Source organism: Myripristis murdjan, chromosome 5 (assembly GCF_902150065.1).
Source record: "Myripristis murdjan chromosome 5, fMyrMur1.1, whole genome shotgun sequence".
Classification (NCBI taxonomy): Eukaryota; Metazoa; Chordata; class Actinopteri; order Holocentriformes; family Holocentridae; genus Myripristis; species Myripristis murdjan.
In genome coordinates this window covers 20,663,503-20,689,440 of record NC_043984.1, presented here as the reverse complement: position 1 = coordinate 20,689,440, position 25,938 = coordinate 20,663,503, and the positions used below count along the sequence as shown (strand labels likewise).

General features: G+C 41.6%; 1 protein-coding gene across 3 annotated transcripts; it reads right to left on the bottom strand.

The window, feature by feature from the left end:
- Nucleotides 1-1,441: 1,441 nt before the first annotated feature.
- esyt1b (extended synaptotagmin-like protein 1b) lies at nt 1,442-25,938 on the bottom strand. Of its 3 annotated transcripts, none has more exons than XM_030051377.1 (52): nt 24,699-25,938; nt 23,141-23,182; nt 21,977-22,111; nt 21,779-21,852; nt 21,629-21,701; nt 21,402-21,491; nt 21,206-21,261; nt 20,916-21,036; nt 20,298-20,474; nt 19,960-20,042; nt 19,699-19,747; nt 19,521-19,610; nt 19,287-19,382; nt 18,679-18,750; nt 18,464-18,550; nt 18,200-18,349; nt 17,805-17,918; nt 17,536-17,712; nt 17,238-17,323; nt 17,109-17,157; nt 15,929-16,018; nt 15,748-15,843; nt 15,563-15,634; nt 15,336-15,422; nt 14,741-14,887; nt 14,472-14,578; nt 14,219-14,393; nt 13,363-13,533; nt 13,154-13,236; nt 12,201-12,249; nt 12,017-12,106; nt 11,746-11,841; nt 11,270-11,341; nt 10,985-11,071; nt 10,713-10,859; nt 10,485-10,621; nt 9,356-9,488; nt 9,174-9,271; nt 8,680-8,815; nt 7,559-7,735; nt 7,372-7,454; nt 6,502-6,550; nt 6,261-6,350; nt 5,936-6,031; nt 5,712-5,783; nt 5,527-5,613; nt 5,249-5,395; nt 4,977-5,125; nt 3,871-4,002; nt 3,651-3,753; nt 2,371-2,420; nt 1,442-2,242 (listed from the first exon to the last, which is right to left on the bottom strand). In XM_030051377.1, the coding sequence occupies exons 1-52, from the start codon at nt 25,059-25,061 to the stop codon at nt 2,215-2,217; spliced, it is 5,520 nt and encodes a 1,839-aa protein (XP_029907237.1). In that variant the 5' UTR covers nt 25,062-25,938; the 3' UTR covers nt 1,442-2,214. The 3 variants fall into 3 exon arrangements, with proteins under 3 accessions (XP_029907237.1, XP_029907238.1, XP_029907239.1); XM_030051378.1 differs by having other exon boundaries at nt 8,680-8,812; XM_030051379.1 differs by lacking the exons at nt 14,219-14,393; nt 14,472-14,578; nt 14,741-14,887; ... (5 more) ...; nt 17,238-17,323; nt 17,536-17,712.

The following is a 25,938-nucleotide window of genomic DNA, read 5'->3' as shown; positions in this document are numbered from 1 at the left end:
AAGGAAGACCAAGAGTCACCTCTGCTTCTGAGGACAAGTTCATCCGAGTCACCAGCCTCAGAAATCACAAGTTAACAGCAGCTCAGATCAGAGACCAGATAAATGCCACACAGAGTTCTAGCAGCAGACCCATCTCTAGAACAACTGTTAAGAGGAGACTGCGCCAATCAGGCCTTCATGGTCAAATAGCTGCTAGGAAACCACTGCTAAGGAGAGGCAACAAGCAGAAGAGATTTGTTTGGGCCAAGAAACACAAGGAATGGACATTAGACCAGTGGAAATCTGTGCTTTGGTCTGATGAGTCCAAATTTGAGATCTTTGGTTCCAACCGCCGTGTCTTTGTGAGACAAAGAAAAGGTGAACGGATGGATTCCACATGACTGGTTCCCACTGTGAAGCATGGAGGAGGAGGTGTGATGGTGTGGGGGTGTTTTGCTGGTGACGCTGTTGGGGATTTATTCAAAATTGAAGGCACACTGAACCAGCATGGCTACCACAGCATCCTGCAGCGACATGCCATCCCATCCGGTTTGCGTTTAGTTGGACGATCATTTATTTTTCAACAGGATAATGAGCCCAAACACACCTCCAGGCTGTGTAAGGGCTATTTGACCAAGAAGGAGAGTGATGGAGTGCTGTGGCAGATGACCTGGCCTCCACAGTCACCGGACCTGAACCCAATCCAGATGGTTTGGGGTGAGCTGGACCGCAGAGCGAAGGCAAAGGGGCCAACAAGTGCTAAACACCTCTGGGAACTCCTTCAAGACTGTTGGAAAACCATTTCAGGTGACTACCTCTTGAAGCTCATCGAGAGAATGCCAAAAGTGTGCAAAGCAGTAATCAGAGCAAAGGGTGGCTATTTTGAAGAAACTAGAATATAAAACATGTTTTCAGTTATTTCACCTTTTTTTGTTAAGCACATAACTCCACATGGGTCCATTCATAGTTTTGATTCCTTCAGTGAGAATCTACAATGTAAATAGTCATGAAAATAAAGGACACCCCATACATTTGTGAAATATTGCATTAACAAATCACTCTTAGGTCTTCAAGTGCAATTTCTTTTAGTACAGTCCCAGCCAAAATACTAAACAAATCCTAAAAAAGCCATTAAAAACTTAAAATTGATTGGTTCCATAAAAATACATAAGAAATTTTGAGTATTGGGTCATTTTGGTACCAGTGATGAAGGTCGTTCTTTTTATTAAAAGACACAATTTTTGTTGTCAAGCTTCGTGTCTATATAAAGCCAGCACATTTGAAAGTTCTTCAGACACAAAAATGGCTAAAACAAGGAACCTAATGCAGGAAACACACCTGAAGATAAAGATTAAACTGTCAAGAATTTAGTTTTGTTAGTTTTCCTTGTAAACAATAAACAAAAAAATAATTTTGAATTGCCAATTTTTAACTGTGACTGTACAAACCAGCTGACCAAGGCTGACATGTGCAAAATCTGTTTATTGTCATTATACAATCATCTTCCCACCAACAACAGCCTACATCCCATGCAAACCATAATCCTTGCAAATATACACAAAAATGACAAACATACTGTAACTTAATGTTGGCATAATAACAAATAGGCTACATGTCTCAACTGTAGAAAAAAAAAATATAAAAGTCCATTATTTTCAAACATGTCAATGTAGCATTGAGAGACAAAGCAAAGTGCTGTGAAACATAAAAGAAATAAAACGTAAACCTGTCATGAGACAGATGTAAAATACTGAAATGGCATTTGCATTAAGTGGTAAAAGAAACAAACAAAAAAAGTCAACCAATTCTTTGCAAGAAGAATAAAAGCAAACAATGCAACAACATACAGGATGTGGCATTACTTTTTGTCAGCCTGTGTATACTAAATTAGCCTAACCAATCTCCTCAAAAAAAAAAAAAAGTATCCTTCAATCAAACTCATACTTCATCTTGATCACAACAAAGTAGTTCAGCCTACAGTAAGTCTCTTTGGTGAGGGAACTGACAGGGGAATATATCAATATAGGGTATTGATGTGTGTGCATATACAGTACAATCTAATTCTATGGTATACATTAACAGGCAGAAAAACAGGTGAATGCAGGTAAGGCTGCCACAGTGGTTTCTGGAAGTGTAGAAGGGAAGGCATCAGCGTGAATTGCAGCAGTGGCACAATGCCAAGGCGACATCATCATCATCATCATAATAATAATATGATATCAGAAGACAGATCCACTACTCGGCCTCATCTTTCAGATCAAACCTGGATAAAGAGAGCAACAACTATTACTTTAAAACAGCCAGAGAAGTAAATCATCAGTCAGCTGTTACTGCAGTCTGGGGAAGCTTCAGTCTCTTTTCTGAGGCTGTGACCTCCTGTTTTAAACTCACCATTCAGTGACACCGGAATCCAAGTCAATTTGGGACAGCTCAATCTGCACCTAAAGATCAAGGATGACATGTTAACCAGTATTAGCGATGTTTCTTCTTCTGAGTTTCCTTGACCCTTGTTAAGTGTGAGAGTCACTACACTGCTAAAGCTGGAGGATAGTCAGGCCAATGTGGTCGGTTCTGCTTGACAAGAACTTGCAAAGTGTGAACATATTGCTTGCATTTACATAAACTGTGTCATTATCTAAGGCTACCTCGAAGATTTGCAGTACATAATAGTATACATATTACAAATATTATTGGCTTCAGAGGACTTCAATCATGCTGCTCTGACCCTGGTGTCATTTTTTGTCCTTTTTATGACTCTAAAAAGCTACCCACTGACATTACTTGTTTTGGCGAAGGCTTATTTTGGAAAGAGCTGTTCTAAATACCTTCCTGTGTGTTGAATGGACAAAGACGCTCCACCTGCTTTTAAACTCATACAAGGGTGAGTAGCTGACAGTCTGTTCCTGTAATGTCCTTAAATTTCATTGGGAATCTCTGTCTAACAATGAATGTACCAATAGTAAAAATAAATAATGTGAATATTTTTTGTTTATTCACATTTTTTATTTTTACTATTGGTAAAAAATGTACATGTAAATATGTTTGTTTATGCGTGTATGTTTATATAATTTAAAATCTGTTAATTTGGTTAATATGTATGGAAGTCAATTGACGCAGTGGTACTGAGAAGTGGAGAAGGGGTAGGATTTAATAAGCATACACTTCTTCCTTCTCCTTTTTGGACGTGTCGCCATCATAGTTTTGTTGTTTCAACTATTTTGTATTGTTTTGGCATTGTGATTTTCACATGTTCAAAATAAAGCCTTCATTCATTTATTCATTCATGTAAGTTATTGACCCAACTAACAATATCTTTTTTCCCCAATAAGGGCCACTGACGTCCAGCTCTAAGTGTACAATGCATTCTGACTGCATCTATCCTATCATGGATTTACCCATATTCTCTGTTTGTTTGTTTGTTCTGTGCATATTAATGCTTACTTCACTTAGGTCCTGACATCCATGACAGTTCAGCAGTCAGCAAAATCATCTTAGTTATACAGAGGTATGTAATGTCCCATCCTTGACTGGCAGCACAAAAATCACTCTGTGTGTGTGTGTGTGTGTGTGTGTATGTGGTAATGGATTTTCAAAACCAGTAGGGATTTCAGAAGTCTTCCAGTCTGTCCTCAGTCTAGCAAATGCAGGTGGAGGTTCAGTCTCAAACTAACCTGTCCAAGGACGTCTCGGCTCCTGAACGAGGAAGAATTGTTCTTCACTGACACACTGAGGCGCCTGAATCTTGTCTCTTTCACAGGTAGATCATACTCGAACCTTAAAGAAACAATCAATACATTATGAAGGATTAGATTTGAATATGAGACAAACACACACACAGGCCTTGACACTGACAGGCCTAGGAATAGCCAATACAATCAGTTACGCAGTTACCTCTCATTGTATTCAGGGTTGAGGTCTCTCTTCTTCACAGCTGTCTTCTTCTTGGTGGCCTTGCTTTTGTCTGGCAGCAGCATGAGGGAGACATAGCTGTCTACTCCATCCTTACCTTGAGACAACAGACCTCTGCACGAAGGAACAGAAAGCATTAGAATATGTAGCTTCACAAAATTAAGCATGAGAACATTATATTTCAGTCCATGACCTATAGTATACTGTCTAATGTTAAATATTTTTGTGCCCCAAAACTGTATGTTCTTTATGTTTTGAGATATCAGATTGAAGTGTCGAAGTCGAACTCTCAAACTGACACATGTCAATGATAAAAGAACTGAATGTAAAATAGCCCCTGCATGAAATTTGAGGCTGGAACAGGTTTGTTAATAACTGGAACAGACAAGAAGGAACCACATAATTTCTTTATTTTGTACCAGTCCTTAGTCCTGGCAAATCAGTTTGTTAAATGATATAGGATGTACATGTGCTGTATATGGCCTAAAGTCAATCAGTTTACACTGTGAGCCAATTAGTTGAGAGACTGCCAATAATTCAGTGAGAAGCTGTCATTGGTGGCTGTATGAAATAAAAACTAACCAGTGTTTGAAAATGGCCTGTATGTTCCATGTTTCACTGAGGTGCAAAGTTTTGCTGTGCATGGCCGATGTGATCCTGCTGCAGCAGCAGCGATAAACAGATGTTACAAAAATGAATCGTGGATCCCACCTGGACTTTTGCTAAAACTGCTGAACTCATTTAGCGAGTTACGGGTATTGTGCAAAGTGTGCACTGTCCATTTTTCATTTTAGCTGTTAAACAATCCAAATAAAAGGTTGGGAGCTCTTGCTTGTAAAAACACATTAATAAAGCTGCCATAGTACACAAGTACACAGACAGCATAGACGGACTTTGTGTGGATGGCTGTTAAATGATACCCTCACTTTGTTCAATTCTAAAGTTTTTTCTTATTTTATGAACTGTTAGAAAAAGAAAAAAAGGACATGCCTTTCAGCACTATGACTTTGGGTTTCCCTATATCATCTTTACTATGAATGAGATATGACAAAATGAAGTGTTGTGGTACACTATTTGAGGAGGCACACCTGCAGGCATGGACAATGACGACGAGCCTCTCCTCCTGTGAGGCGTAGGAAAGAGACAACTTCACCTGCCCGTTTCCAGATCCACAGCCAGAGGCTGCACAGGGCAGAGTGCCTGCACTTATCATGTCCACCATTCTGGACGCCAGAATCTATGAAAACACAAATATCCACTGGATAAAAACATGCTGTTAATACTTAACAAGCATTTAATACTAAGAGTACTAATCTAGTACTAAGAGAGTGTGCGTGTGTGAATGTGTTTGTTCTGTCACCTTGAGTTCAGCCCTCAGCAGGATCTGACTCTCAAGTGCTGCTCCGTCCAGTTGGAACCACTGGTCCAGGATCAGCTGTGGCTCTGACAGCAGGTCTCTGACAGGAACCACCAGAGATCCCATTGGCTGGTCCCAGGCACTGGACAACTACAATATCAGAGACCACAAATGTCACTATGATATTAACGCTGCTAAATTTGTGTAATATAATCTATAATCTCAAACGAGTGTAGAGATCAACAGCATAGATGCTGAACTTTTCAAATCAAAACTCTCACCTTTATGATAAGCATCTGATGTTTGGGGTCACGGACCTGGAAGTAAAAGGACTCACTCCACTGAGGAGAGACACCGCGATCACACACCTTGAGAGAGATGATTATTTGAGAAAAGAGACAGTTATTAGCATTTTAATTAACCACAGACAGACTGAGAATGGAGCATCACACATCAAGAGTCTGACCTTGGTTCGGTACGTTGTTTCACCAAGGACAAGCTCAGCTCCTGCTCTGGGCTCCTTTCCACTCTTCTTCAGCTATGAAAGAAGAAAAGCACTCATGTTTTATTCACCAAGCCAGGTGAGCCGAGTCATTCTGTAACCTGCTGCAGAGTATGTGGGATTTATTGATCACAACACAGAGATGTCAAAACAAATCATGGTAAGGTGAACGACTGTGGGTGACTCACAGGCAGTGAATGTGCTCTCTCCAAGTGGACAAAAAGCAGAGCAGCAGAAGGAACGCTTTTGTTCTGGTAAGACTGGAGCGACTGGAGCTGCAGCACCTGAGACATGGAACAGAGCCAATTAGGCCTGCAACAAACAAATCTGCTGCAGTGTGTATCATGTGCCCGGTGTGTGTGTGTCAGCTGGAATGTGACTCAGGCATTAGCCAGAGAGCTGCTTTTTTAAAACCATATAAATATTCCACATTGGAAAATATTTGAATAAAGAGAGAGGGTGACGATAAAACTAGAGAGTGAGAAAGGCTTATACATGCAGGTGAAGACTGACCTGGTCAAGTCTGACTGACTCTGAGACTGTAGGAACCCACTCCAGTATCAAGTGAACCCGGCCAGACTTTATATCCTTCAGAGTGTACCACTGAAACAGAGTCAATGTCATTTACAGGGGGCAGGCCAACACCATTTCTGCACAATGTACACAGGCTGGAAAATAAAAGGAAGTGCAAGTGCAACAGAACAAAGCTTAAAAACCAACTGGCATGATTTCAAGTTATGAATCATTGACTAACCTGATCTGTGTACTGGGACCTGATAACCTCATTCAGCCTAATGCTGAATCTGTAAACAAGAAGAAAAAAAAACAATAGATTTTTTACAGCATTTATCATCTTTTAAAGTCAGATACTTAAGATATTTGAGATACTTCACGTTTTCCATAATCAAATTCACATTTTTCTATATTTACATGAGAATTTTACCTGCACTACCACAACTCACACAGTTAGAAACTTAAGAAAACTTGGCTTTGTCTTACAAGCTAATGACAAAATTACTGATCTTCCTGTAGATTAGGAAAAATGTGACTGACTGTGCACACTGATAATCTGGTATGATAATTTGGGCATAATCATATATTTTGAAACCTATTTAAAGTTAATGAGAGATTAGAGTGCTCATCACAACTGAATGGACTACACAATTCTTTAAAAAAAGTATCTCAAGACAGTATCCACTTTTGTGGCAACAGTGGGACACCACTGGAATTGGGACTATTTTTGCTGGGAATAAGAGGATTCATTTTATCAAAACTGAAGTGTTAAAACACATGAAAGCAGTGTCAACATGAACTGGGCAAATGTCCTAACATGCTGGTCCTTTTGTTTCTTCAACCTGAGACAATGTCTGCCACTCTGAGCCAAATAATCTGAGAGTTTTCAATCCAGTCAAGAAATAGACTTAAGACTAAAATGTCTGGGTCTGTAAAGAAAGCATGAAACATACTCTTTTTTATTTATGGTACATCTGAAGACACATTTATGAAAAGTTAGTTACAGTTGTCCCATTCCACTGATCAATTTATGCTACGTTCCACCTTTTATCTTGAGCATTAACTTTAAGTTACTGATTAAACAACACTGAGAGGTACATGCAGCACACACCTGCCAAGGAAGTCATCAGCGTCTAAATCTTTATCAAAAGCTTCAAACTGGATCTCCTGGTCACCTTGCCCGCTCAAAACCACCTGCACAGAACGAAGCAGAAATCTGTATAAATCTGTATGCAATCCAGTCCAACAACACACATGCACACAAACACACACACACACAAGACCAGAATGTTCCGTACCTCATACATCTCATTCCAGGTTGGGTTGAGATTCTCCTTGATCACGTGACTCTTGAATGCGACCCCACCAATATTGATCTTGACATAAGGGTCACTCTTGCCCTTCACCATGCCCCCCATCAGGTTGTCCTTGGCGACCAGACTCTGGGCCTCCAGCAGGTGGATTCTCAGCACCCCCTACAGGACAGAGATTCAGGAACAACTGTACCACTTGTGCTGCTTCTTGCCTTGCACTTTCACACTGACTCATGAACTATTTGGTCAGTGTAAAGTCTCACAAGAGCGGGTGAGTCTTTTTCACAGTGTGGTGTGTATTTATGATCTGATGATAGGAAACAAAAATAAGCGAAAGGGGCCTGAGAGCGCAATAGTTAAGCTGCCTCGGTAATTCATGTTTATTATTAAAAAAGGGAGAATTCACCCAAAACATAAAGATATTGTCACACATACGCCCAGTGCAATCTATACTTCCAGATAGTTTCTGTGTGATTTGGTGAGGTTTACAGTCTGCCATGCTCTTCCCTATCTATATATATGATATAATGGGGCTAGATGGGTATGTGCATGTGGAGCAGCAACTCTTTCCAAAAACTATGACACGGATACCCCCAATGATCCACAACTGTCAAGGGAAAGAGTTTTGTTGGGAACTATTTTCTGCTGAGGAACACAATGACGGCACGAATGACAGGTGGAGCAATACAGTTTGCGTGTGTTCTTCAACAGGAAATAGTTCTAAACAAAACTCCCCGCCCCCAAAGGGCTGCCAATTATGGCGTACTTGTTTTTTAAACAAGCTGCTGCTGTTGATTTTATCACATGTACATTTTCCTTATTTTCTGTCAACGCAAACCATCAAAGGTTTGAGCTCTGAGGTTGCCAAATCACACGGAAAACTATCTGGATGGACAGACTGCACTAAACATAAGTGGGATAATATCCTTTTAGTATTTTGGGTCAACTGTCTTTTAGAAAAATACTCAGACCATCTCAGTCCATTCCATCACACTGAAAATGCAGGTGATGAATAACTCTTTGGATCTTTTTTTTTATCTGTGGATTCTTTACGGGTCCAATTATTCCACCGTAAGTCTAGTAATCAAGGGCTAATTCAAACACACCTCACTACTGAAGTCCTGGCTAGGGCTGGTGTGTTGTGGTAGGTCTTCACCAGGTTGGAGTTCTTCTGTGAGCTCTGCTGGCTCAGAGGGAAGACCAGTCACCGTGGCATGGGCGAGGTTGTCTACAGCAGTCCTACTTTAACACGCATGCACACACACACACACACACACACACACAGAAAGAGAGAGAGAGAGAGAGAGAGAGGGAGAGAGAGAGAGAGAGAGAGAGAGAGAGTACAGATTTAGTCATGTTTTTATGATGTTTCTTTGTAAAATGCATAAACTAGAGAAAAAGCCAGTATTTCCTATAAATGCAAAAACAGTATCTTTCTCCAGCAGTCACAAGGATCATAATTCAACTATATAGCCTTCATTAGCGTTTCATTCATTATTCATTTGTGGCTGTTTTTCTGGCTAACGGGTCTTTGAGGCAACAAGGAGAAAGGGGGAAAGCTGTGTGTGCTCTGTGTGATTTGCTTCAGTGCAGAGCTCACCCCTCTGTTGGCACTTGCCACGGCTGAAACTCTCCCTTTGCTGCTGCTGTGACTGCCTGCGGGGTCGGCTCTTTTGCGTCTGTCGGCTCCTCCACCAGCTGAGCAAAATCACATTTAAGCTATGAAGCTGACCACGCACAGTTAAGACCTGAAACAAGTGACTGTTATGCACCGTGACTCACCGGAGCAACAGGGTGGGCATCTGGGTCAGCGTGCATGGCAGCTGGCTCAGCAGCAGCAGCCTCTTCCATGGTGGCTGCAGCGTCCCTCTCCACTGCATCAGGGTCTTTAGGCTGGCTGCATACTGCACCAGACCTGACAATGCACAGTGGTGTTATTAAAGCCCCTTTTCCATTCCATGGCATCCACTCTACTTGCCTCAGCTGTATCTGCTTTTTTGGTTTTCCATTAGGCAACATTTTGGGCAGTATCTGTTATTGGATATTATTTTTGGAACCACATCTGTTGAGGTTCCAAGTTGCAGATACAAAAATGCAGATACAAAGCTGATAATCTATCCTTGATAAAAAAAAAAAAAAAAATCATATGGTGCGCTGGTGGAGGAGGGAGGAAAAACTAGTCAATACACCCACAAGCGACCAATGAGGATCCACCGGTATTATGTGCAGTGGAAACACAATCCTGAAAAGTAACTGGTACCAAAAGCTAGAAGAGAACAGGTGAGTAAAGCAGATATTATATAATGAAAAAGAGCCCAAAATGCTACAGCCAGAGACCTGACAGGAACTAAGATATTTCCCCAATTTAGTATCATTGGCTATGAGTGCAATTTAGGATTGATTTAACGATCTTATTGATTACTTTTAAGGAATGTTTTTATCTAGTGGCCAGCTACGTTTCTGAGCTTCTGAAGCACTTAAGAGTCCCTGAGTAACCAGAGATCCTCAGCAGAGCTCTTTTGGTCGTTCAACAGTCTAGGCTGATGATAAAGCATGATAATGTTTTCTCCATCAGCGTCCTGAGGCTCTGAAGCAACCTGTCCAGTGAGATCAGGCTAGCCTACTCAATGCTGTCCTCTAAAACACTCCTTTTAAAGCTGCCTTTTACTTGAATGATGGTCTGTTTTATTATAGTTATAGTCATCTTTTGAATTTGCACTTTTACACTGGACATGTTTTGTAGCAGCATGTTTGCTGGTATATTGGTATACTGGATAGCAGGCTGGGTTAGGGTTTATATTTGTCAGTGAACTGTAATGGTCATTATTTCTTGATTTCTTTTTTTTTACCTAACACAATTAATCAACAGTCTATACAGTTGTAATTAAAAGTCAGACATAAACACACTCACTCATCAGATGGCAGCTCAGAGCTTAGCCTCTCCTCGCTCGGTGCTGTGAATGACTGCTCAGTGGTGATGACCGGTTCCTCTTCTTTTGTACCTGTCAGAGGTCCCTGGGGAGCTTCGGTCATTTTAGAGTTCAGGACCTGTTATCCACAAAACTCTCATTAATTATTCTGTATTTCACTGACGAAGGAAATAATCATGTCTGTGCGTGTGTATGTGTACATCGCCCACCTTGAGCTCAGCCCTCAGCAAGATCTCACTCTCAGGTCCGGCTCCATCCAGCTGGAGCCACTTGTCCAGGACCAGCTCTGGTTCAGAGAGCAGCTCTCTTACTGGAAGCACCAGAGATCCCATTGGCTGATCCCAGCCGCTGGACAACTGGAGAGATGAGGACATGTTTACAGAGAGCGAGAATGTCAGTCAGAGCCTGAGAGGCTCCTGACGCTGGCAGCAGGTTTCAGGTCCTGCCTGTTAATAACATAAAACACTGAGTGTTCAATAACCTTCAGTATGAGCATCTCCTCTTTGGGGTCACGAATCAAGAAGTAGAAGGCCTCATCCCACTGAGGTGATCTGGAGCGTTCACACACCTGTAGACGGAAACAGAGGAGTGTCAAATGATAGGATGATCTCCAAACAGGCATTCAACAACAGAAGTTTTTAGGTAAGTATGAGTTCATTTCCCTGACAGAAGTTTTTGTTCCTAAATGAAAGGTTTCTGCAATCAAACAGCACAGAGTTAGCTAGAGCGTGTGTTATGTGTTTAATATCATAACAAACTGTTTTACCTTGGTTCTGTATGTTGTGTCGCCAAGAACAAGCTCAGCACCAGCTTTGGGCTCCTTCCCACTTTTCTTTAACTGCAGGAACACAGAAACACATAGCATACAATGGAGTGTGAGATACTCGATTATGTGATGATTTGAATTCATTGTCTGTCATGAATGCAATACTGAGATGAGGAAATACAACTTCCATTTTATTAAAGAAATAGCACATTGCCTTCCAACAGTGCATCACAGAAGCTAACAACAGCTACTAGTCAGCTACTGGGAACATTTTTTTTTTTTTACAACAATCTTTTCTTTGTTATTTTAAACAAGCAGCCTCTTAAAAAGATGATAGGTTTAATGACAAGTAACTGGTGCATTCCAATAAGATCTAACTATAGATCAAACTATAGTACTACAAACATCTCTTACTGTCTTATTTAACAGAGTTCATGTTTTTTTCCACTGTATCATGTATGATGCAAATGACTCACAGGCAGTGAGTGTGCTCTCTCCACACAGACAAAGAGTAGAGCAGCAGAGGGAACGGCCTTGTTCTGGTAAGCCTGGGCAGACTGAAGCTGCAGCACCTGTGGTGGTGAATCACATGAAAATCATGTTAGAAAGATTCAGCGCTAAATGTGGACAGTGAGTCAAGAATGGATGGGATCATATTCAGAATGGTAAAGAGGCTGGTTGAATAGAGAGGATATATGTATGGATGAAAGAGGAATAAAAACATTTGATGAGGAAAGTCTTACTAACTTTTTCCAGTCTGTCAGTTTCAGACACTGTTGGAACCCACTCCAGTATCAGATGGACCTGACCCGACTTCACCTCATTCAGAGTGTACCACTGGAACAGAGGTGTATACTTACTGAATCACAGCCCCTTTGTTACAATAGTTTAATATATATCATATAATCTAAGAGAAGGATGCAAAGCTCACCTGATCTGTGTACTGGGACTGGATAACATCCTCCAAGCTGATGCTGAATCTGTTCCCAATAAAAAACATAGTTTCAATTTTCAGACCATAACCTCCAAGTTAAACACAATAATGTACTCTACATTAAGCTGAGACTAGGGGTTTCATGGTATGATGATAACGGTGATATTTAAAAATGAAATATTGATATCATGTTAGTAATACGCAAATGATAATGTCATGTAAGTAATCCAGCACAGCTATCGTAAAATTATTTCCATTTCTTTCCCTTCTCACTTTGTCGCCCTCCCCCAACACAACACACACACACACACACATTCCTGATGTGGGTAAAGACTCAGCATTATTATTATTATTTTGTTTCAGATTTTCTATAGATATCGCAATAATATCATTAATGCATTTTATTTTGGCCACAATAATTGTTTAATGAAAATCTGCCATTGTGACACTCTGAGCTGAGACAGTACAAAATCGACTAAAACATAAATAAGACGGGCTGAGTGCAGAGGAAGATAATTTAAGATATGCCATTAACTTAAATGTATAATCAAATTTTAATGTCTGTCATTAAATCATGTTGTTTCTGTTAGCAAATTCAACTGCACTGCTTTTAATCATGTATTTTTTTTTTTTTTTTTTTTTGCTCTGAGGTGAGATGCTTTTATAAGCCCCTTTGTTTTGTTTTGTTTTGCTCTATTATTTTTTCTCACTTTCTTCTGCATTTCATTAATTTTACACAAGCAAATGAACTCTAGCATATCAAACTTGACTGGTAAAGATTAGCAGGTAACTTTCATTAACCCGGTAACTGCAACCAAAACTGGCATTGCCCCACTCCCTTAGATTATTTAGCCCCAAATTAGACTGCATGCAGACTAGGAGACTGAAGATGAATCCAAAAGTATCCAAGCCAATGAGGGAGGGCTACCATCACCACACATTGCCCTCACCTGCCCAAAAAGTCATCTCTGTCCATGTCTTTATCATACACCTCTACCTGCACGTCCACTCCTGACTCAGGCCTCAGGACCACCTGCGGGAAAATCATAACAACATTCAACTGAGCTCTGATGAGCTAAATAACACACAACATTCATGTTATGCCCTTCTTGTAAAGTGTGTACAGAGCAATGTAAACTTCCCAGCCCTCGCTCCGTACCTCATACATCTCATTCCAGGTTGGATTGAGATTCTCCTTGATCACGTGACTCTTGAGTATGACCTCCCCGACATTGATTTTAGCGTAAGGGTCACTCTTACCCTTGAAGCCCATAAGCTTATCTTTGGCAATCAGACTCTGAGCCTCCAGCAGGTGGATCCGCAGCAACCCCTACAAGACAGAGGCACAAAGACTCAACACGGTAGTGTGCAGCTCTGGGGCTGACATTGAGAAGAAGATTTCTAAACAACAAGTTGGTGCTTCATTGTGTTTTACTACAGGATGTCTGTAGAAGTTTTAGCTAGGAATATACTGTAGCAGATTATTAAAGTAGACTCTATGAAATTTTATTACAAAAGTTTAATTCAGGTTAAACACCAAGGTGGACTCTGTAAGAAATCTAATCAGGAATTTTTCCCATAAAACAGAGACAGGTAAATACAGGTAAGTATGGCAGATTAAGTGTAACATGAGTGGGGTTAATCTACAATAGGCATTATCCCAACAGGTAAGTGTAGCAGGTAACATTAAGGGAAAAATTAAAGCTTTCATAAGATCAGAAATGTTGACTAGTGCAAATATTATTGACAAATATTACAAAAATAAATAAAAAAAGTAAAATAAAAAATATGAAATGAAATTACATAGAATGTGTATGTTTAAATTAAGACCTCATAAATTCAAGCATAAGATGTTTTTGTTTTTTTTTTTTTAAGTCTTAAGGCAGAATATTGATGAAATTTAATCTAAAACAGTTTTAAAAAACGTAATGGCCTGCAGACATGCTGTGACAAACTGGATGTCATGGTCTCACACCTGTTGCTTCTATGAGCTGCAAACCTATAAGCAATCTCACCTCAGTGGCAAAGCTGGGGTCTGGGGAAGTATGTGGAGGCTGTACTACAGGAGGACTTTGGGATTCTTCCTCTTCCTCTTGAATCACATCAGCTGAAACTTCCTGCACATCAACATCCTCACACACAGAGACTGGAGTAATGGTTTCCACAGGAGGAGCGTCCACAGAGCTTGACCTGAACACACAAAGAGTGGCGTTAAAGGCAGCTTTAGAAAAGACAGTGAGAACAGCGTTTTAAGATTAACTGCCTCACCTCTGCACCCTGTCTGTCTCCAGTTTTTGCCGAGCAGGGGACGGCTCTGAAGCAGAGCTGGGTTTAGCCTTTTCAGTGGCACCGGGGCATTTAGTAGGAATCAGCATCTGCAGTTGAGCAAGAGTCAATATTATCATTATTGCATATCAGTTTGTAATGGGAACAGAGAGAGATAAAGGGACAGAGACAGAGACAAAGACAGAAATGCAGAGAAAGAGAAGGACAGAGACAGAAACAGAGACAGAGACAGAGACAGAGAGTTCTCCCACCTTGAGTTCAGACCTCAGCAGGATCTGACTCGCAGGTGAAGCTCCATCCAGATGGAGCCACTGGTCCAGGACCAGCTGTGGTTCAGACAGCAGGTCTCGGACAGGAACCACCAGGGAGCCAATGGGCAAGGTCCAGCTGTGGGACAACTGGAGAAAGATAAGACAGAGTTGAGGAAATTACTCAGAGTCAGAAGCTGTTCAAGTTGTACGTTATTGGGTGATCACTATACAAACAGCAGGCCAGTTGTAGACAGATTGTAGACAGAAGTTGCTCCAAGACAGCGCCTAACTATTTAAATTATTTTAAACTATTAAAGACTGGTTACAGTGCCATAAGATTTAGTGATTAAAACAGACCAGGATATAAAAGAAGCAAAGGACAGTGAGCTTTTTTTTATTAATGTGACTGGTGGTGCCTCAATTAGCTCTGAAGCCTGAGGTTCTTTGCATTTCCATCAATGCATGTGGACCGTCTTCATCAGCTGTTTGCATCCATAGTTATTATCCATGCTTAACTAAGGTAGGTAACATTATTCCATCTGTACAAGCGTATATTCTTTCTTTCAACTTAATTTAAGAACTCAAGCCAGCTTACCTTAACTACAAGTATATCCTCTCTGGGGTCACGAACCAGGAAGTGGAAGGCCTCATTCCACTGAGGCGATGTTGTGCGATCACACACCTTCAAGAACACCATAATTGGAGGAAATTACTGATGAATATCTATGTCACTCACTCTTACAATACAGCAGTTAGTATGATAGAAAGTGCACTGAAACACAGAACAGTCTACCATTAACTGAATGAGGTTTGGGGTTTTACCGTAGTTTTGTGGGAGGTTTGTCCAAGAGAAAGCTCAGCTCCCACTTTCGGCTCTTTGCCGCTCTTCTTCAACTGTTAAAAGAGAGGACCAGCCTCCCAATGAGTTTAAAACTAATAAAGTGCATTATTGCTCATTTTAGCGTCCTTCTTTGCCAGCTGTTAAGTAACATTCAAAAAAGACTCACAGGTAGGCCGTCTGCCTGCTCGACATATACAAACAGCAGGCCAGTTGAGGGAACCGCCTTGTTCTGGTACGACTGTCTGGAATGGAACTGAATAACCTGAAACAGAGGAACCGGTCAGTGAATCTGGATCAAGCAACTCAAGAAGTCTCTATTAATTAACGGCTTATTTGTCAGTACTGACCTGGTCCAGTCTGTCTGATTCTGAGGCTGTGGGAACCCATTCCAGTACCAGGTGAACCCGACCAGACTTTACATCACTCAGAGTATACCACTGAAACATGAGCAGCACACACACACACACACACACACACACACACACACACACACACACACACACAGAGTCTTGTGGGTATGGTCCAAAAACAGGAACACAAACACGCAAAGTTTCCTCAACGATGGTGGTTCTGTTATGGTGCTAAAGCATAATGTTGGCTGTTTTTGACCAGCATTTTTCAACATAACAATCAACACTGCTTATCATCTTCACACTCACTTCACCACAGAGCTACTCAACATTGCTTGAATGACTACAGGACTACTGGACATACTACTGGACATCCAAAAAAACACCCTCAAAAGCACCCACAGCATGTCCCTTTCATTACATTGAAGCCAGCATGACATGATGCATTTCATGATCTTTTTTATTATATTATACTTTGCCCAACAGAGCATATTGAGATGCAGCTGCAGCATGCCAGTGTGTGTGTGCGTGTGTGTGTGTGTTTGTGTTTATGTTGAAAAAGACATGCTTTGGGTGCTTTTGAAGCTTGGTTTTGTGTGCATCGGCCCTTCATGTCTGTACTGGAGACCCATGCACCCTTTCAAGCAAGAATGTACATAGTTCTACATTGATGTGACTTTGGTCGATGGAACGTGGGAAAATAGTCTCCAGATTGAAAACGGATGTTGTTATTCTTAAAGGTACTTTTCCTGGCAAGGTTTATACTACTATGGAGATATCTGTGGATATATCTTCATCTTCATAAAGTGATTATCAGACAGTTACAGTATTTCTATTTCCCATAAATGCTAAATTAGGGTTACATTTGACAAATGACAACAGTGATGGCAGCATAAGGCTGCCGTCACTGTTGTCTGAAGGTTGATAAAGGCATTGTCATTCGGGGAGACACTCCCTCCACCAAGAGAAATGTATCATGTGATGACGATAATAGGTCAGAATTATGCATGTAATGATTTTGACTTTGCCTAGCTCTCTCAGGGATACTTAGATCCACTCCACATAAGAAATGCACTCAAAACCAACAAACCATGACAGGATGTAATTTTTTTTCCTTTCATGTTGACCTCAATTAACCTAGACATAATGAGGTTTGTTTAATTTTGATGAATCTCACCTGATCGGTGTACTGAGAATCAATGATGTCCTTCAAACTGATCTTCAGCCTGAATGTAAGGGCATGTGAGATTAGAATACGCCTTAAAATAAATTAATCTTATCAAAATATTTAATTGTAGGCTTCTACCTGCCCATGAAATCATCCTTCATGTCCATGTCTTTATCAAACACCTCCATATGCAGCTCCTGACCAGGCAGCTGGGTCAGGACCACCTGAGGGACAAACAAAGCTGTAAACTTGAAGAGGCACTATCAAACAGAAAACAATTATAAGCATATTTCAAAGCAAATTACAAACAATGAAACTGATTTTGCACTATTTTGTCACTACAGTTTTATGAAAACTGCTTTTTTTTTTTTCATTTTGCCTCATATACAGAGGAGTGGCAGCTTTTGAAGTCAATGAGAGACCCTCTGTTAATCACCTCATACATCTCATTCCAGGTGGGGTTGAGATTCCCCTTGATGACCTGACTTGTGAATGTTTCACCCCCAATGTTGATCTGGACATAGGGGTCACTCTTGCCCTTCACAATGCCCCCCATCAGGTTATCTTTAGGCACCAGATTCTGGCCAGCCAAGAGGTGAATTCTGAGTAGTCCCTGAAAAAAAAAACAGACACCTAAAATTAAGTATATGTATTATCCACAGACATTTGAAAAACAACAAGAAACACACAAATGTCCTTCATTACCTCAGTGGCAAAGCTGGGATGTGGGGAGGTCTCCTGGGGCCGCTGTTTGGACAGTCCAGCCTCCAGACTGGATGATACATCAGCTGAAATATGTTCCTCATCCAACCACAGGACCTAAATAATGGATGAGAGAAGGTGAGAGGAAAAAAAGCAATGCTGGAAAGAAGAAATGTATCAAATGAAATCAAATGCAGTGAACTAGTGAACAGACTAATTTGCCAGATGAGACCCCAATAAAACTGGAACACAATGCACTATTTTAATTATCACCCACAAGGTGTCTGTTTTCATATTGTAGAATCATGTGAAGATCATCCTTATGAGGACCAATTAAGCGTTATTTTATCGTAGTTGTTCAAGTGCAGAATTAATTAGCATGTCCAATCCTCCATTACCCTGAGCACTGCCTTGATGGAGATGCGACTGGCCGGTCCAGCTTTGTCCAGCTGGAACCACTGGTCCAATGAAAGATCAGCACTGGACAGCAAGCGGGAAAGAGGGAGTGTCAGACTACCCAGTGTCTGCACACGGTCCACATCCTTCACCTGGTAAATTTAACACAAAGGAAAGCCAAAGAGACATCAATTGAAAGAAAGTAATTGCAACACGAAAGGCTGTCAGAACTTACAGTTTTGAAAACTACTTGTATGCAATGTTACCTGTATGTCTATGTCCTGTTTGTGTGGATCCTGGATGAAGAAGGTAAATGCTTCCTCCCACTCTGGATTGATGGTTGTGTAACAAGTCTAAAAGTAAGTGTATAATATAGATAAGCATAAAAACAAGTCAGCATCTATCAATGACAGAATGACATTAATAGACACACATGAGAGCATCATCTAAAGTATTTAATCAGCTTTCCCTTTAGACATACCCTGCTCTCTCGAGTGATGTCCTGCACAGACAGCTGTACCATGGGATTGGGCTCCTTATTCCCCTTCTTCATCTAAAACACACACAGATACAAACAAATATGAATACACAGTAATTGGTAAGGCCTGTCAAAAATACAGACTTTCTTCAGCCAGTGAATATACACACCTAGCATTCTGACCAACACAGGGTTAATTAGAATAACAATGGTTAAGACTTGCATGGCAACAGCACAAAGAACTGAAAGGAAGCAACCGAGCTGCCTCCCTTTATAAGGAAGTATAAATCTGCACTGATAAAAACCCACAATGGCTGAGCTTCAAACCAAAGAGTCTACCACTCTGCCCTGCCCTTAAAATCTCCCTTTGAGTTTACTATAACATGAGAGGCAAAATTAACATGGAAATGCTGTGTGCTTAATGATGTTGGATAAGGTTACTTACACCCGTCCAAACTGGAGTGGCGTGAACAAGGTTAGTGGTTAATGCAACAACTTTGTTGAATGTCAAACAGATGGCAGTTACATCTGTGCCTCAACTTAACCACGCACAGGAAGCCGCTCTGAGCTGAGAGTATGTGAGGACACATAAGGGGAAAAAAATTACTCACAGGAAGTGCCTCAGCCTTGTCCAGATAGACAACCAAGATGGCTGAAGACGGTGGATCAGCTGTCTTGCTCGTCACACTCTCATTCCTCTTCAGGATCTGGGAGAGATATGGTTGGGTACAAACACATTTATTCTGCCTCACAGTGATTATAGTGCACAGAGCTACAGAGTGCTAGATAATACAAAAGCACTGAGGCCTGCAGGTAATGTATCAGTGCAAATAAAAGATTCACACCTGCTCCAGTCGATCGGTGCTGGGCAGCAAGGCCAGCCACTCCAGTCTGAGATGGACTCGTCCTGAACGGGCGTCTTTCAAAGTGAACCACTGAGAAGACAGACACACATTTATAATCCACCGATGAAACCGGTTGCTTTCATATTTGAAGACTGTGCTGATTGTTGTGCTTACTCACATCATCAACAGCAATGGATTTCTTCACAATGCCCAAATCCAACTTGGTCCTACATTGCCGAGGAGTGAAGGATAGAATGGGTTAAGACAAATGAGCAAATGTATGAAAACAAAGGAACATCAAATTCCATATTTGTTAGAGTAGGATTCTATGGTTCAGGAAAGGTTAATACACCCTTTTGGTATGAGAGGTGAGAGATGAACTGTGATATTGTGAGATACAGCAGAGGCACATGGACAGACATGAACTGCATGAATGTACCTGCCCAGGAAATCATCCTGGTCTGGGTCTTTGTCATAAACCTCCACCTCCAACTCCTGACCAGGCACTTCATGGACTATAACCTGATGTACCAGACACACACAAGGACATGAAGACTGGCACACGGATTTGAATGGAAATTGGCTGTGGCTGGTTACATCTACCATGAGTGACAATGAATACTCACAGAACTAATCCCCCCAATTACAAATCACACTGAAATGAAATATGATATCTAATGCATCCGTGACAAACACAGGATTCTGACGACATCTGCACATGAGCTTTACTGATGATGCCGATGTTGAACTTGACATTAAATACTTGCGTCTCCTTACCTCATACATTTCTCCCCACTTGGGAGAGAGTGTGTTGTCTATGTGTTGGGATGTGAAGGTCTGAGGGCCGACTCTCAACAAGGCGTAGGGGTCAGACATGCCAGCCATCACACCCTTGATGTAGCTGTCCTTGGCGGCTAAATTATCTGCTTCCAGTAGGTGGATACGTACCACACCCTGGGGGAGGGAGGGAGGGAGAGAGAGAGAGAAAGAGAGAGAGAGAGAGAGAGAGAGAAAGAGAGAGCTACAACATAAAACAGCTACAACATAAAACAAATTCATTACAGAGTACACACTGGACCAACATAAATTGGCTAATGTGGAATCATCTGCAGTGAATGACTTTGCTTTGTGAGTGCAATTGTGCAATTTATGTCTCAGTACCAACTTACAATTTTTCCAATGAAAAGAATCTTGTTTGAATTCTGTCCCCTCATCCTTGTAAAATCACATTAAAAGGATCAAATGTAACAATGTTTCCTTTAATAAAAGTGACTCAGTAACTTTAACTCTTTTTGAGCTACTAATTTTTCCACCAGTAGTTTTACATCTACTTAGGTAAAAATTCAGCAGTGCTCTTTTCAGTATTCTTTCCCACTCCTGATATTCAGGTCTTACCCTGGGCAATGGAGAACGCAGCTGGGCCACATGCAGATTTGGAACCAGGGGAACAGTCAGGCGATTGGGCAACACCAAGAAGGAGGCAATGGCATCCATGATCATGCTATCAGACATGACACTGAGACAAAGGAAAAAGAGGCATGAGAGTGAAAACCCACTGCTATATGGAGTACAACATGTACTTTTAAGTGTGGACGTCTAATTCAATGCACAAGGTGTAACATAATGTGAGAAGAGGGTTGTTACTAATGTATAACTGAGCTGAAGTGAGATTGAAGAGAACTCACTTCAGTCCAGGAATATCCAACAAATTAGTCAATCCAGTCCAGTTGATGTCCAGTTTCTGAGAGGAAACAAGACGGAAGAACGTTGATTGATGTGTGGAGAAGTCAATAAAAAGAAAAGAACACCAGATCAATACAGTGTGTGGGGGGTGGGGGTGACTAGGACAGGAGAAGTGGAGCAGAACAGAGATGGACCCACCGGCCTCCGGATGAAAAACATGGTGACCGCACCCACTATTGGCACATCTCCAATCAGAGGCTCCAGAATCACCCGCATCATCCCATGCAGCTGGAAACAGGCAAATAATGAGGATATCTTATGAAAATCATTACTAAATGCAGATTCTCTATACATCTCAAGTGCCTCTTCAGATTTCTTTTCATACCACTTTATATTATAGTAGAGCAATTATGATTTAAGCTTACCTGTATTCCACTGACTCCTGCTTTGCAGAAATATCTCTTCACCTCAACATTGATCTCGACATTACCAACATAGCTGAAGAGGGAGAAAAATGTCATCCACTGAAAAGCCTTCTACAGTCTGTATCAAAAGGATAATTAGTGAATGCTCACCTGATATACAGATCTAGAAGCACTTGTCCCTTGTCATTTTCTGTGTGTGCCTTGATTCCTACAACCTTCATGGCCTGTAGCAAACAGAAAGCATGTGTATTTGCGGCCTCGTGTCTCTCTCCCAGTGTGAATGATATCAATGTTTTCTGAAGAATTATGATGTTGATATTAGATGTATTAAGTTATCTATGGCATCACCTTGTCTCCCATGTCCACCTTGGTGAAGCTCAGAGTCTGGAGGTGGCTGCTCGAGGCCCGGATAGACGGAGCGATGGTTTCCACCAGCAGTTTCTCAAGGTACTGGCCAACAAAGGGCCATACCTGCTGCAACACCTAGGCAAGCCCAGCAGACACAGTCACAATTTGGAGATTTTGTACACTGCACTGTACATTCCGACAGTCTGAAACCTAAGACTACGTCTTTAAGTAAACTTTGTCTGCAAATATTAACAAAACTATTTATCACATGCCTTGACTTCCACATGCCAAGAATGAAAAATGACACAGACAGCTGCAGCCAGTTTTGTAACAGCTGAGTTTCCTCAGCTGTTACAAAACGTATGCCATGATGGATCTTGTGCTCTACACATGCCACTGCTTCACTGAGTACAAAATATTACTGTTACTATAGAAACTTGTTTGTTCTTTGTCCCAAGGGTTGTGTTTCTCTAAAAACGGAAACAGTGGTTGTGTACTTGTGTGGTTCCACTGCACAAAAAAAAACCCATAGTTGGTTGCAGTGTGGCATAAGTAGAGAGTGAGTCATCAGCTGCCTGCTCCTCTGGAGGATGAAGACTGAACAACAGGGGACTCTGCTGATTGCCATTCCAGGAGTCAGCCTCAAGTATCTGCTTTGTCTGCCTCTCTGACGCTCAAACCTCGTGTTTCTGTTAGCATGATCATTATTTCTGTCTTGGCTGAGGGATCTATACTTAGTAGCCAACTCAGGCCTGGAAGAGCGAAGGGGGGGAAGGGGTGTTGCAGTTTGATTTGATTTCGGGTTTGGATGGCCCCTCCCCTTCCTGTGAGCCTGACTGCAATGAAATGGAAAAGTTGAGAGGGTGGCCTGGCAATGGACTTGCTCTCTGCAGTACAGACAGTGACTACAGGGAAGGGGGTGTGGCCTTTCCCTGCAACATGGAGGCAACAGCAGCAGTGCTACCATCTATCAGCTAACACCAGCTATTAATGTAGCATACACAATGAAGCGTCAATCAGCGCAACAGCTGGGCCACAGAATAAACTGCTGTGAGTGTGTTTGCTGTGGTTTAAATGGAGGGACAATAAAGGGACAACAGTGCTTCTGTAAGGGTCAGACAGAGTGAAATTAGAGAGTGAAATAGGAAAATATTGAATATTTACCTTATTCAGCCATTCAACTTTCTCCACATCTGGAAAGCTTACCTGAAACAAAAATGAGGCTTTGTAAATTCTACATAGAACCTGTTAAGAAGTTACTGTGCTCCCAGCTATCTGCACTTATTATTAAATAAAGATGTAGTATATTACAGTACCTTTTACATCACTTGTCATGTTTTTTACTTGTTGCCATGTAAACATTGTGCATCAGTGGTATAGGAAAACAAGCTGCTTTTACTGCTCTCTTCTTTGAGTTCTTGGACAAAGGATGAGATTGTTGCAGCAGCTGTTCTCAGTTATTTGTTTTTTTTTCTCTCATACAACCAGAGCTAATCGTTGGACAGCCCATTTTATCTTTACTGGTACTGAGAATCGAGTATATAAATGGAGCAAAAGGGTATAGGGATATGATTCACCCATTGGTGGTGTGGTTCTGAAAATATTAGCCCACTCTAGATGATCAATAGCTGAAAACACTGCCTCTGCCATCTCTAGCCTTTTTCCATAGGGTTTTAGTGTCCCTTTCAGATTATACAAACATTTACATAAATCAGCTAAAACCAGCTAAAGTGCTGCAATTGTCATTTAAAACAGACTAAAAGATGTTAATGTCTGTGTTTTACACTGACACCAAAGCCACACGTGAGGATAGCTCTGCAACAAAGACAGTGCTCTAAGGACTGGCCTTGAGCAACACACCCGGGACAGGTCACCTGATATTGCATGGAAAGCCACTGTGTGATGGATGCTAGAGGAAACCTTTGGCATGCACAATGGATGCCCTTTCTGAAAGATGGGACAGAGAGAGTTGTGTCTAATCGCAATATTCAGTGGATCGATTTCACCATTTATTCAAAGGCGTGGCCACAGGAGCCATTTTGGGTGTGGTTAGAGGCTCCTGATCATAAGAAGACCATGTGGGGGTTTTCTGCATATCAGTCTCTGGTGCATACATTTCCAGAATGATTGGCTTGCAAATAAGCTTTCAGTAGATCAGTCACACAGTTTGGTTTATCTCACCCAGCTTACTGCCAGTCTTTATAAAGCCCTTTTCTTATGAATCAGAAATTCAAGGTGTTGTTTTAATACGGGCAATTTCAAATCGTTGCCCAAACCTCATCCAAAAAGCAGCTCTTCAAATCCTCCTCATGGTACTGAGTGGTACTTCCTGCATACTCATCTTTTCTGATAGCCCCTGCCTAAATATGGGCAAATTACGCTCTCATGACCTAACAACTATAATGAATAGCTCATTTTAGAAAGATATTGCACAAATATCACAGAAAAGATACATGAACATTTTGTAAGATGGTAATAATGCTATTATAGCAGATGAAGTATCATAATCTACGTTAATGATACCAGATAAAGTACAGCTGAATACCACACACTGTTATTTTGTTTGGGTACATTACAAGACCCGCTGCTGGGCAACGGGTTACATTCGGTCACGACAGATTTGATAAGTCTAGGGCCGGTGTCCATGCGGGTCCTGTGCGGGTGGGTGGGTGCTTTTTGGACTATTTCTACTTATTCTCAGCGCCGGATACTCATCTCTTACCCAAGCAGGCAGGTCTCGCTTGCTTTTGGACACTTTCATCGATGTGTACTCCTGCTCGTTGCTGAGCAGCTGCATGGCAGACCGCAGGCGTGTTTCCTTTGCTTCTCGGGCATGTTTCCATCCCGTGTAGACCATCAAACCGAACACCAACAAACTGGTGCTGACCCGGTAGTATCCGGCCAGGTAGACGGGCAGCAGAGCAGTCAGGCACTTCCCAAATGTCCACAGCACCGCAACTGCGCTGATCCCTTGTGGTTTGGCAGCCTCTGTGTCCCCGTCACTCGGCGGCTTCTTCTCCTCTGGAGCTGCGCTCGGACACTCTGTGCCCTTAGGTCCGCTCGGCCCCGACTCGTCGCTTTGCATCGCGTTCTCTTCAGTGGTCACAAATGCTGAGAGATGGGTTACGATTAGATCAAACTCTTCAGTTCTAAGCACGAACGGCCGGAACCCGCGATGTCCTGAAAAATCTGAGTTTTATTTTAACGATCGCGTGTCTCGCTGTTTTTTGCGTGCGCTGTCGCCAGATTTCTATCACCGAACTCGTTTCATCTTATTTGATGGCGCCGTTGCAATTGCTGAATTTGTTTAATCGGAGCAGTTTTACATCGGTGCAGGCCTTTCAGTGTGATCCGAAGTGCCCGACTGCAAGTTGTGCTTTTCTTCCAGTTCCGTTAGCTGAATGAAAACACGCCCATCAGGAGGAAAAAAAAAATGCATCCATGACTTTCAGCGCTGCGGCAACACAGTCAGCGCTGGCCTGAGGTATCTGATGTATTGCTGCGCCAAATCACAATTAAAGGCTAGATTTTAGGGCGGCAGATGCGACTCAGTCAGCTATTATCTTTATTTAAAAAATAAGTTAACTTCTTGACTGGTTAAGTGTGAACAACTGGATTTGACAACGAAGGTGATTTGATAGAAATAGCTCAGTAAGCATTGGTTAGTCTAACCTGTCAGTCACTAGTAACTCTGGAGCCAGACAATGCTTTCTGCTGCCTCAGACCTTTTACATAAGCAGACCGAGCATTCTCCTCAGTCCTAAAATCCTGCATGTGTGCAAACCCTGCCTAACATTATTCTAAGTGATTACTGTAAGTTTACAAAACGACGAGTTGCATTTGTTTAAATAGCCACACGGATATTAGTGAAGAGGCACAGTATGCTCTTGTTATGTTTACATAATGTGCCTCCACCCAAACAAGGCAAGCAGTAGGATGTTTAGCTCTTACATGTGCAGCTG

Coding starts and splice junctions, on each gene's coding strand:
- esyt1b (XM_030051377.1), bottom strand. CDS start 25,061: ATGCAAAGCGACGAGTCGGGGCCGAGCGGACCTAAGGGCACAGAGTGT. Junction 11,342..11,745: donor AGAGAGCACACTCACTGCCT/GTGAGTCATTTG, acceptor GTGTTCCTGCAG/TTAAAGAAAAGTGGGAAGGA. Junction 6,351..6,501: donor GGTCCCAGTACACAGATCAG/GTTAGTCAATGA, acceptor ACTCTGTTTCAG/TGGTACACTCTGAAGGATAT.